A 13226-nucleotide genomic window follows, 5' to 3' on the forward strand; every position below is an offset into this window, starting at 1 on the left:
ATGACAGGTAGCAGTCTAAATCACTACCGTGCTGCAACAGAGCATGTGAGCACAGCCATTAATCACTGCGTGACAAGATGTAAATAAGTCTGTCCGGGGTCTCAAGCACTTCCCAGCCCAGCGCACAAACTGCCCTTTGCTGCAGGGGGAAAGGGCACTGCCTGTCCCAGTTTCAGCTGGCATTTCGCGCTGCCCGGGAGGTCAGAGGATTAGCAGGGCCATGCTGCCCGGTGCGGGGGCAAGCGGCAAACACCGCGTCCGCACTCCGTACAACACGGGCCCCGCTGGGCAGCAGGGTTTCATTTAACCTTTGAACACCACACCAATAAACTACAGTTACATACAGCGGGCAAGACACACTGTAAAAAAAAACATCCCAAAATCTTTGCAAAGCTTAGCCAGCACCTCCAGCAGGTAGAACCAGTTATGGAAGAATCATGGGCAAAAAAACTACGACAAAAAGTGCCAAGGCCACCTGGCCAGGCACTCCAGGAGGAGGGGACAGAGGGAATGGCCACCAGAGCTGCCTCTGGAGAGAAGTTTCAGGGGGTGGAGGGAGAACATGCATGCACAGATCTCCTGTATTGACTTGTAGCGTTCCGTCTGGCACACAACAAGGCTGAAAACATATGGTTTATTCGTACAATCATCTCCCCCGGTGTCTGTGTCTCAAAGCTATGCAGTCACAGTAGCTTCCACCAGCAACTTCAGCTGCCTTATCTTCCTTGTGCATTTTTAACACATTTTGATCCTGCAATGATGTAATGAGAGTAATTCTGTGCCCTGCACGGGGCTAGCAGCTTGCAAATGGGATTCTCCTTGTACAGCTGAGGCCTCGGGACGTAGGTCACCAGTAAAAATGCACGAAGCACTCCAGTCAGGTTTTGTATCAGCGTGCACAGATTGGACACTTGCTGAAAGCACCATTACAGCTGGACACGGAGTCCTGTCAGTGCACATAGCCCACATGCAAAGAGGGCATTAATCAAGCTAATGTTTCCATCCAAGATCAACAGCTTAAGGCTGAATTGCTGCTTCTTGTCAGACCACACAAAGGTGTGGGTGTCACCATATTCCACCCACTCCTATCCCACAGGGGTTTGCTGAGTGTCTGCTCACATGCTGAGATGATTAAATCTGGAGCACGGATTGTCTTATTAGGCATGTCCAATTCTTAGCCTACACTGGGGCCTGGTGACCTCTTTTCATTTCAGAGCATGTCTGCCAGCAAGACTTCCTCTGGTCCTCTCAGTTATTTCCTTTTGAAGAGCCCTAATGAAGACCCTTTACTGCTATGGTCTCTCTAGAAACATTCCAGTGGGTATGAAGGGTTGGGTATTATTTTCAGTCTGTTCGGACTGTCCAGGCAATCTCTGCAAAAGCAAGGAATGTTCTTCTCTTCCTCCAACAGCAGGGTAAACCTGTGGAAGGTACTACAGTTGTAACATTAGTCACGTTCAGGGTAAAGGGAACAGTGGGATGTTGTCAGGCATAGGAATTTTGGCCTCAATCTCTTTGCATCAGTGTAACAGATCAGGCAACGCAGAACCCGAACCCTTATTTTCAGGGGATTTATGAAAACACTTGTGAAGCTGCTGTGTTAGGCAAACAAACCTCCCCCTCTGCACCACCACATCCTCTCCCAACAGAGCGATGAGCTACGGCAGTGCCTGCTCAGCCACCTTTACTGCACATATGGAAAGTTTGTTCTTTACTGCTGGGCAGCTGTTTCCGCTGTCGTTTATGAAATGTTACAGAATTTTGAAAACAACACGTCGCAGCCCGCAGCCGAGCACTGGAGCCCTGCACAGGCTCGGCCAGCGAGAGCAGAGGCAGCAAGTTCATTTCCGTGTGCAGAGGTGGGGCCAAGGGCTTTGTTTTTCTCACCGGCAGCTATACTCGGTCTTTCCCCACAAAGACAGCTGTCTCAGCATCACGTCCGATGGGGAAAAAGGGTCCTGAGAGGTAGCTTTGGAGAATATGGGGCCGCACTCCAGCTGTTTGAGGGCCAAAGGACCCGATGCCTCTGCTTTTCTGGTGGGAGTTCAGTTAATTCATCCTGTTGCTGTGAGGACATGTGGCTTTCAGCAATGAACAGTGTCTATACAGGAGTTTGAGTCGATTAAGAGTCCAAACGCATGACTTATTTGGGGAAAGCCTTAAATTAGCTCAGCAAAGCTGCGAGCAGGTAGACCCTGATGCATTGAGAGCAGCACCTCCTGCCCTCATCTCCTACCACTGTCTCCCCACCTTGGAGGGAGAAACTGATCTGTCAGAAGTCTTCTGGCCATTTCTAACATGGGAGACAAAGCCTACTGTGTTAGGTAGTCCAATTTATCAGGAAAACGTGAAGCTATTTCAGTAGCAGTGATCAGAAACAAGCCAATGCATGCAGGGCAGAATGAGATAGAGTAAAGAAACAAAGCTTTCCCAGTGAGTAAGAGGCATACCACCCACCAGGGCAGCGCTTACACACACCAGCTTTATTACACACAGTAAGGAAATCTACCAAAGTAGTTAAAAGAGCACATAGCTAGTTAGGGGAAAAAAAAATAACAAAGCAAAAGAGGGGGGAGGCAGGAACAGGGAAAGCACGCAAAACTATACTTGAATCCTGAAGAACCAGTCAGAACAGGAAGCCACGTTCTAAATTTGGTTATTTAAGCTGTCAAAGAGTATTTCTGTTTCCAGTTCTTGAGCAAAGAAATCTGACGGGCCCAGGGGTAGGGTGATAAGCATCACAGAAAGAACAAAACCCTGCTTTTAAAGCCCAGTTTGGTCAGTTGCCCATCATGATCAATGATCAGGCTTCTTAGCTGAGAATTCAACACCTATTTTGCAATATTATCACTTCATTAAACCCTTCCCTCACAAACCCCACGCCCAAGCATTGTATGGTTTACTTATCATTAAATCTCAGAGGGTCTGACACAAAGAGGTCAGTGCTCAATTACACCCCTTTTACAGAGGCAGAGGCCAAGACAACTGAAGGGACCCGAGCTGTGCCACCAGGCAGCAGGGGCAGGAGAGGGGACACAAGCAGCGATGCCAGTTGCCCTGGTCTCTCCACAAGCAACACTAATGTTGGATAGGGGTAACGTGCTGAGACGTAACTTCTGCTGAAACGTCTTCTCCCACAGCCATCCTCTCCTCCTGCTTTCTGGAGAGCTGCCTTCCACGTGCATTTCAGCAATTCAAGAGGAGCTTTGTAGAAACTAGTTCTTCGGATGCAAAAACTACCATGCATCCTACTTGCACAGCAAAACGGCCTCCGTGCAAACATCTACATCTCTGCTAAAAAGTTAATCCAGACCCTTACAAACTGTTACAGCACTGCTCTAAGTCCAGCAAGGAAGAAACATGCCTGAATGCCATGTCTGAGATCATAAAATAGGTAACATTATTTCAGTGACCTATGGAAAAGATCTAAATCCTCTCAACTGTCAAAACCACCCCCCTAATTTTATAAAGGAATGTTTTTGATGCAAAGATATGAAAGAGCTGAATGCCAACAAGTCCAGAAACCCTGGCCCAGATTCCCAAAACACATTCAAGTGTCTGAAATCCACGCAAAGCTGAAAACTCTGAGGACTCATGTTTAACTTTGAAGCCTTGCCAAGGTGCCCTATCCGTAAAGGGATCAGAACGGCTATTTTGGAGTTTCCCTTTCTATTTATGACAGGAATCTGTCCTTAACTCAGACTCCTCTAGCTTAGAGCACCTGGTTCATGCTCAGCAGGAGACACAAGCACGTATGGAATCCTTAAGGCACCTCCTGGTCAGCCCCTCCGCGAACCTCTGAAGGAGCACAAGTGCATAGGGGCAGCTGTTCTGTGCTTGCTCCATGCCAAGCAGACCCTTTCGGTGGCTGAAGGATCTGACCCACCTTCATTCCTTCGACTTCCCAGTTTGCCTGTGCCTTGTTCCTCATTCTCCTCTGTGCACACACTTAGAATAACAAATTTTAAAAACCCCTTTCATAAGCTTTAATTTTTCAAAAAAGCTCCCTGCTATAGCATCATATGTTTACCTACCAATTTGGTAATGCAACGATAGTAGCCTGCTTGATCCTTCAGCCTGAAGATCACACCTGAAGTCATCTTACCCATTACTGTGATGCACAGGTATGTAATCGGACTGGACTGAACATGTCGCAACCACAGACGCAGGCCTTGCCGTGAACTAGCCCTGCAGATACCTGTTACTAATCTAATAAACCCAAATTTTACTACTACCTTTGCTCATGGTTTGGTGATAAAACACCGGGTATTCAAAAAATGAAGACCACAGACCCACTTTAATGAATCGTGACGTGTGGCCCACAGAGCGGTTTCTGGTGGTCAGCAGAGCTGGCAGATTCACAGAACCGTGCTTGATCTTGGTATAGACTCTGCACAAGCAGCTGTAGTAAATGCCGCAGAGAGGCTAAGCTGTCACTGAAAGGAAAGACAGACAGATGGATTCAGGAAACACATCCTAAAGATAAGGTTCATACTACAAGAGCTTAGTAATCTCCGGGATGGATAAACACAAGCTTTCCTGTACACCACACACACGGTCTTACTCAAGATCTGGAGTTAACCAACTGTCTTGCACACCCATTACAAGATCCAGCTACTGTTCAAGTACCAACAGAATAAATGTTTGGCAGCTGCAGCAGCAAGCAAAGGAGATGCAAGGAAGGGTCAGTCGCTAGAACTCACAGCGCGTGGCTTTTGGAAGTCTCTCCTGTAACACCAGATACGCTCTAAGGATAACCAGAAGGGGCAGGAGCCGGCCACAGCAGCACCAAATGGCGATGATACACATCTCCAAAGTCACAACAGACACAGGGGGGCAAAGATTCGCACATCTCGATGTGGACTGTAAATGAGCCTTCTGAAGCGCGGCCAATTGGTGTCACAGAACCACTCCTCTCTCTCCTAGGGACTAGCATGCGTCTGCCATAACCCTCAGGTAGTGAGAAGCCTACAACAGTCCTCAGCTTAAAAAAAAATCAAACAAATTGGCTTACAATTTATTGAGCTGTTGTCCTATACAAGGAAACACATGCACCAATTCCACTTACTATTTGAAAACCAACTTTTATAGTGTTATAAACCATAAGCTCCTGCATCAGACTGTGGTCTTCCGCTCCTGAAACAAAGGTATTTACTCACAGCTTGAACCTTGAGGCATCTTGGCACATCCAGCTGTTATCATGGCAATAATCTGATTTGCTTTCCTTCCTAGTTCACTCCTGGAAGGAACTATTTTGACTAAAAAAAACAAACCAGAAGGTAAGCATACTTAGGCTGCTAACGGCGTTGTTGTTTTTTTAGCTTTTTTTAACACCACCTTCCCATCCACACCTGAAGAGGGGAGGACAAGCACTTTTTGAGAACATTTTCAGGTAACAAACCCCAGATTTTGAGCAGGATCCAATCGCTTTCTGTGGCACTTGAAGGGAATGACAGGCTCCTCAGCTTTACCTAAGCAAACGGACTTTAGTCTGAACTTTTATGGCCTGGTGCTTGGTCAAAGAGCTCCTCTGAGGGCCCCAGCAGCCTCACTAGGCAATACAGCTCACCCAGTTCTGCACGCAGCAGTTACTGTGCAGCCTCAAACGCCGCATTTCAGCAACCAGAGCTGTTTCCAGGCACAGAGCAGTGGTAAATGCACATATAGTGTAGAAATAAAGGCACCATTTAAAACATCAACCCAAAAAGCAACCAGCAGATCCTGACAGCAAATCCACCACAGACTGCAGCACCGCTGCTGCCCCGGGCCCCGGAGATGTCGTTTGTCAGCAAAACAAAGATGCTGAATCCTTGCAACCTTGGCAGAGAGCACACAAAACCTGAATTCAATAGGTCAGCTGGTGTAAACAGCTCAGAGCTCAATACACGTGAATTTAGGTAAACTTTAACAACACCGGGATGATGCAAAGAGACTGTTAACACAGAGGCTCCGTTAAGAGGGTACTGAGCGTGGCAGCAGCATGTCTGGGGACAGAAGGAGAGATGCGCAGGCCAGCTAGCTGTACAGCCTCCAGATAGCCTCATAAAACTGTCTAGAAGGTAGCTAAGAAGGTAATAAATGTAATAAATAGATTGTTCGGGACATCTGCTCATGCAGTACTCTGTCTTGGTTCCATTAGCCAAGCGTTAAGTCAGGTGACAGGACTGGCTCGATCAGGGACTCCAGAGCAAGAACTGGGACCCACGCCAGGGGTCTGGGGATCTCATCCAGAAACTGCAAGAATGGTCCCAGCTATGGCAGGGGACAGAGACCCTCCTGAGCTTCCCTCAGAGCAGGGCTTGGGTGTGAGAAAAAAAAATTCCAGAAGCCAAGCTGGTTTTCACCTATTTGCTCAGCTTCAGGTATTTGGAGTATTAATTTGCTGTGGTTTTTAGCAACGGATAGAACTCTTTATAAAAATCAGGTCCAAGTTCACTATAGCCAAGTACTTTCCTCAAGCAGGGAAACAAACCATTCCTCTTTGCAGCAGTACAAAAAGAGTTTGCCAGAAAACACCCTTTCAAGCATCTTCCAAGGATCATTGCAGAGCACACGTGAACTCTCTCTCTGCACATCTAACAGCTCTTCCATTCTTTGGAGAAAAGCTTGAAGTGGATTCTGCTAACTCACAAAGCGGAGAACTCCTCGTTCCGCGATGGTGCTGGCAGAAGCGGTCTCGTGGCGAGTGCAGACTTGTCGTGTCGTTTGACTGCTCTGCAGAGCAGGTTTAAGTTTAAACATCATTTTCACACAATTACTCTCGCTTGTCTGCGAGATTTGAGTCCACGCAATCACCGTCCTCTGTGGTGTTGGATCTTAAAGAGCAAGACCAGGTCAGCACCCGATCAGGTTACATTTCTGAGATATGAAGATCTTGATGTACCTACTTACAAGTTGAAGCTCCTGTTTGAAACTCATTTCTCTGCCTCTGGAGGACATTTTGGACTGGTTGCTCTTTATAGCCTCTGCTCGACAAGCACTAGTCACTCCTGCTGTCCTACTGCCAGTCTTTTCTGTATGTTCCCCTTGACCTCAATATATAACCCATATCTCATCAGTGAGAAGCAATAAACAGCAGAAAGCTAACACAAGAGGCTATCTAGAAACTGCCAGCCACAGGACTAGCAACGATGTTGAGCTGGATCTAAGTGGAACATTTTATCTCATCTGAGCCAATCCCTAGATGCGCAGCGACATGGGGGCTCGGGAGGATGGAAATGAAGGCTGTACCCAGTCATCTTCAAGACTGATCATTGCAAAAATCTTTTGACACCAAACATGCCTGTGTGCTTATGTTTGGGTCTTAAGCTAATTCCCTCGTAAGCATCCTATTTTATGAATATTGAAAAGTTATTTTATTAACCCGAACATTCTGTTAGCTACAGTAGTAATCTTGGATTCAATGTCCAGTTGATGGAATGAGTTTGGGGCATGCTCAATGCCAACTATGCTACCCCGAGGTAGTGTTTAAAAAAATTTTACATAAGAGCAGGAGACAAAATGACTTCTCGTCAAAAAATTTTACAAATGGCAAAAATCCGACCCCAAACACTGACTGTAGCTACAGCCAGGTCACCCGAATTATGCCTCAGGAGAACTCCACCAGCCCGGCCTTGCCCAGGCAGGCAGCTAGGAATGTCGGGCTGCTGCCGTGCTGCTTCGGTGACACTGCAGCTGATAACGTACCTCTGCTTTTAAAGCCAAACTCCGTTCATTGCTTTTTTACTGTCTGGACTTTTAATAGCTACTACTTGCTATGTTCCCTTGAAAATGAGGGATTAGATACACTCAGAAGCTGTTCACAGACATCTGCTGCTCCTCCACAGCAGGACTCCAGGTTGACTACTTACCACGTCTGACTGTATTATTTTTATCCTACTGTAATCAAACACATTTAACACCCACCCCCTTGTTTTCCCCAAGAAGCATCTTGGTTTCAGTTAGATTTCTGACCCCAGCAACAGGAGTCATGGAGTTCAGATCACCACACCAACAGCAGGTCGTCATTTCTTATTCCAGGAAGTTATTTAGAATATATTAAAAAATCCTCGTTTCAAACCTAACCTACAATTGTTGCTAAGTGCCCACAACAATTAAATACCTCCCATCCCCTCCAATACATTATGTATACTGAGATCAAGTCATGAGCTGATCTTGTGACTACCGGAAGGCTAAGAGTGAAATTAAAAATCAGAGTTTAGCTGAGTTCAGTTTGAGCCTTTGGGAATTGTGTTTTCCAGCTTTCCTCTCAGTCATGAAAGTTGTAAAATGAACATGCAACAATTTTTATATCATCATTTAAGGGGAGAAGGCTGAAGGAAACAGACCAGTCACCGTTGCCGGGCCACAGAATCACAGGACTACACTGAAATCATGGGAATGTGCAACCAGGACAGCTTTTTCTTTTGCAGACTCATCCATGCTGGCCCCAAACCCAAAGCCCAGATCTTGTTCAAGCCTTCTGAATACTAGAAATTACAGCTTCCGTTGTTACCTGCTCACACAAACATTAAGCAAAGAACTGTAACAGCCCAAGAGCTCATAAAGTGAGAACCATTTCACCTTCACTTCCTCTTTGCTCCCTCTGGAGGAATTTTAAGCCCTTCGTAAGATTTGACTGCAACATTTTAAGCCAAGAAAAGTATTCCTGCTGCAGAAGTTACCTGGTACATACAGGTTTTGTTTATATTAAGTTTACCTGAAATAATTCTCTTGATGGCTTAGAGGACAGGAGACAAAGCTTGCAAGACTTCAGGAAGCCTACCCCTAAGACTATGATTACATTATAAAACCACCATTAATACTTGTCACCGTTCAGTCAGCTGAGTGCCAATGTTTGTTTGGTTTTTAGGAATAAGCATTTATCAAAAAGGTTCTTCCCAAAGCAAATGAAACCAGCATTTACAAAACGTGAACATCTCCATGCAAAACAATCCCAGTCAAAAAAAAATTCCTCTCAATTCTCAGTGTTCTTACAACTCTGGAGTAGATGTTTGCCTGCATCCATAGCAAACATCCACGCATCCAATGAATGTGCTATTTCAAGCAGCAGGTGCCTTTATGGCATAGGGTCCCCTGTACTTCAGCTTCTAGAAATGTAGCTTTTCACAAATCCCAAAGATGTGCACTGGGGCGTAACCAAGAGGTGAAGAAATACAGTCAGAGGATGACTATCACTGCTGAAGTCTCTCCTGTGCTACTGCTGCTAACTAGAGTAATCCAATCCAGCTCTTGATGGCAAGATGACTTTTTATGCAGAGAACAAGAGTTCATTAGCATGGTTATTCCTCTCAGAATATTCTGATGACGGACGAAATCCTGAGAACCAACATCAGGTATTGGAGGGAGCTAAGGAACAACACAACTAGGATTGCTCCTAAAATATAAGCAAAATCTCCACATGCACAGAGAAGTGGAATATCATCACCTTATTCAGAGTACGTTTGCAGGCAAGACACCACTTCCCGGATGCAAACATATTTGGAGAATATACTCGCTGACATCTTTGTGAACTGGTCCCCATATATATTTTTTAGTGTGTAATCAGACTGATCCCATTTCTTGCTGCAGTGGCCCCTTTACTGGGAGCATCATTTAGGTCATAGCTAAGTATATTTGTTTTTTAGTAATGTACACGAGACTGTTGTGCAACATTAACAACAGGCAGAAAACGATGCATGTTTGGGTGGGTAAAAAAAAAAACCAAACACAAATCCACGACAAAAAAAACCACCCAACCAAACATGCAGAATGACAAAAAATCCCTGTGCAACATCTGACACAGAAAGGTATCCACGAGGACTCTTGCAAGCCTCAAGTGACAATCTTACCTTCTGGGCTGGGACCGGCATTCTTCTTCCCCACTATCTGCCTCCTGCATACACAGAAGAGGAGAAAAACAAGTTAATATGCTTTAATACATGCAGAATCCAGAAGAGCTGCATTTCACTGGGTTGATTGTAGAAGGCAAAGGAAACTCTCACTGCTTCTGCATGTAGCTGTCACTACAGTGGAACTCACTTTCTGCTCAGCTGTCACTTCATGTTCTCTCAAAACCCTTTTAAAAACTCAACATTACAAGAATTTCTGTCACTGCAGGATTTAGCATGCTTTTGCATGGACTTCCAGTGACCCCTGCCAAACAAGGTAGGGCCAAGAGCCAAACACATAGATTTTTGCCCAGGAGTAAACTAAGGCGTTTTATTTTTCCTTTACGTAGATCATATTAATTCATAGTCCAGTGTCAGCAACCAAGCTAAGAATTCACAAAACCAGCAAGTAATAAAGCTGCGAAATAGGACGGGGTGAGCGCAGATAAACTAGAAAGTGGAAATTTGACATACTGTGCTGCTTTAGATGCAAAATTAATATGCACAATCTCTAATGTGCCGTGGAATTTTACTAGGCCTACCTACTGAAGCCCAAAACAATACCTCAGCAGAGAGATCTCAGCAATTAATTCCGCTACACAGTACATTTGCATATGCATTGCCAGGCACTGGCTGGAGACGGGGTCTAAGATCTGTTTTATCAGTGAAAACTTACTATGTTCATGTAGGTCTGCAGGAGCAACCCATTTTGAAACATACCACGCGTCCAGTCAGCGCAAGCATCTCAAGAAAACCAGAGTTTAGCACAAGGTGACAAAAGAAGCAAAAAGATGACTTTGTGCCTGGTGTGCTTTGGGCTTCCCTGCTGCAGAAGATGTCCTCTCCAGCGAGCGCCCACCATTTGCGGGCAGCATGCGGTCCAGCAGAACCGACCCCCAGTGAAGAGCAAGACCTCAGTACGGCATCGCGTATTTTGGTCATTTTTCAAGACACAAAGCAGCAAGGAGGTGGCTGCAAGAGACCTCTGCCACTATGACAACAGGGGTGCTAACATTTTACTAACAAAGTCATGCGTGGGCACTTCATTTTCTGAAGTGTTCAGGTTTTTTTAAACTGGTTACATAGCTCTATTCCATCTAACTTTTACCAGGTTCCATCACAGTTATTCCATTTTGTTCTTCTATCACTCATCCAGTCATCCTTTAAGATGAACACGTCCTCCTCTCCAGAGCAAAGACATCGGCACAAGCTGTATCATGGCAATAGTAAAGTGAACTGTCATGCTCTGTAGCCTCTATTACTCCTGAACTCAAGGGTCAGACCCAAAAAATTATGTATTTCTATTGCGCTTCTGAAAGCACGGATAAAGAAAGTCCAGAATTGCTCTTCTGCAGACATCTGCGGAAGAGCTGAACCTCTGAAGCCAAAATGCCGGCAGAGAGTGACAGTGTTTCACACAAGGCTGAAGTTAGAGGTGATTTATACCAACACAGTCACCGTGCTCTCCTCACCAGCGCTGCCCCTGCCCAAACACCTCTGCAATGGGCTCCGATAACGTTCCCATGAACCACCCCAGGGGAGACTGAGCAGCTCTCCTGAAAAGGGAAACCATCGTTTTCATCCTCTTCAGCTTGCTTCAGGAGAGCAATTTGGAAGATGCTCTACCATGCATCCACTGCTTTCTGTTTTACGTGCCACAGCACACAGATGGAAACTAAGAAAAGGTGTGTTAGAGATTTCATGGGCTAGGGGAAGGCTGGGGAATGAGATAAATGTCAATTCCAAATGGAGTCAGTGAGAAAAAAGGAAAATGGGAACTGTGCGTCCCTGGGCCTCCGGTTCAGTCCCACCAAAGAGGACATGTATCCACCTGCCACCCAGGGCAGGAGAGGGAGACATTCTGGAATCGACACATTTACAAATCCTACAGAAACTAACACATATAAACTTCAAGCTCAGAAAAGGGGAAGAGTGGAAAAGTTAAGTTTCTGTAAGATAACCATATAAACAGATGTTTTTTCCTGAGAATCTTCTGAATGACGTTCTTTGTGCTTATTGCATGCAAAGCTCACGTCCAGTTCAATTTTTAACACAGAGTTAAATGCAGATACTCCTGCTGGATATTCTATTTCTCTCTCTCTCTTATTTAAATGATCTGAATCTGTGAGATATAAGAATAACTAGAAAATGCATGCTTGCTACTGGTCTTCTATTTCTAAGAACAGAACTAGAACACCACCATGAAGTAACTCACTTGGAGCCACCTGCAACCACAAATTCAAGCTAAAACCTGCAGACCATCTACAACAAGCAAGAGCTGGCAGGAATACCTTCTACTCATCATACCTTTGAATTAGCTCAGCAACCCGATAAGGAAGCCAGCATTCCTGACCCCCTTGAAATGAAAACACCAATGAACTCTGCAGTCAACAGAAAACGAGCTGCAGCATCATTCAGAAGGGTGCAAATACAGAGATGAAGAGCAGCCAGCACATGAGCAGCCACAGAGCACTTCAAACCGGGGAGCCAAGCCCACATTCCCAAGATGAAGTGTCAGCTGCGCTCCCTGGCTGGCAGGACACTCCGGGATGCTCTCTGGGATTCAGACCCAACACCGGCCTTGCTGAAGCAGAATCCAACAGCGTGGAGTCACTTTCCGTTATTGAAGCTTTTGCCATAACCACACTGGCTCAGGACCTGCCTGAGCCCCACTGTTTGCTGTCCACAGCTCCAGACGCCGGCCAGCTGTCCTGGCGACCCGTGCTCCCCACACAGCCAAACTGCCCGCACATTTCGACAGTGTTGGTTAACACCTCGGGGACAGGAGCTATTCAATGGACCGTGCTGCTCATTCTGCGTTTTGGCCTATTTTGGCTTGACAGGTGGTAACAGCAGCATTTTAAGTCTGCAAAAGACATCAAGTACTTCCCAGCAGTTTGCTGGTGCTGAACTATCTTGCATGCATGAAAGCAGTAAGGACCTGCATTTCTAGAGCAAGCAAAGAAACTCTACTTCATTCCTAAATACTTCTCATACCTCCTTGCCTTGCTCCTTTTCCCCTAAATTTGTGATCCTAACTACCAGCACTTCCTAGGACAGTATATACTCCTTTCTCACTCCAGTACTTGAAAGTGCAGGCAATTCCCAGTGGGTTGGAGTAGAAAATAACTGTGGTGAAAAGAATAGCTCTGATCCCCGAGATCACACAGTGCTCCTCTTCGCCAGGTAGCCGCTGTCACCACAGCAGCCACACAGGCCACCTCCTCATTGCCACACACAGCTATGGCAAACAGGCACAGCACGCAGAGTTAAACTCCCCTGGGCTGTGCCAGTCTGGACAACTGTCTATGGCCCCCGGTTTGAGAGCACAGGTCCCTCTGGGTTATCCCGAGCAGA

The 13226-nt window shown here is 45.9% G+C and overlaps 1 protein-coding gene across 2 annotated transcripts in view; it reads right to left on the minus strand.

The window, feature by feature from the left end:
• SSH2 (slingshot protein phosphatase 2) overlaps positions 1-13226 on the minus strand; it is a 101865-nt gene that overhangs the window by 57464 nt on the left and 31175 nt on the right. For both annotated transcript variants that reach the window (XM_075440046.1, XM_075440043.1), the window contains exon 2: positions 9831-9874. In XM_075440046.1, coding sequence (XP_075296161.1) covers positions 9831-9874 — 44 coding nt within the window. The remainder of the gene's footprint in view (positions 1-9830; positions 9875-13226) is intronic.

Source organism: Opisthocomus hoazin, chromosome 20 (assembly GCF_030867145.1).
Source record: "Opisthocomus hoazin isolate bOpiHoa1 chromosome 20, bOpiHoa1.hap1, whole genome shotgun sequence".
Classification (NCBI taxonomy): domain Eukaryota; kingdom Metazoa; phylum Chordata; class Aves; order Opisthocomiformes; family Opisthocomidae; genus Opisthocomus; species Opisthocomus hoazin.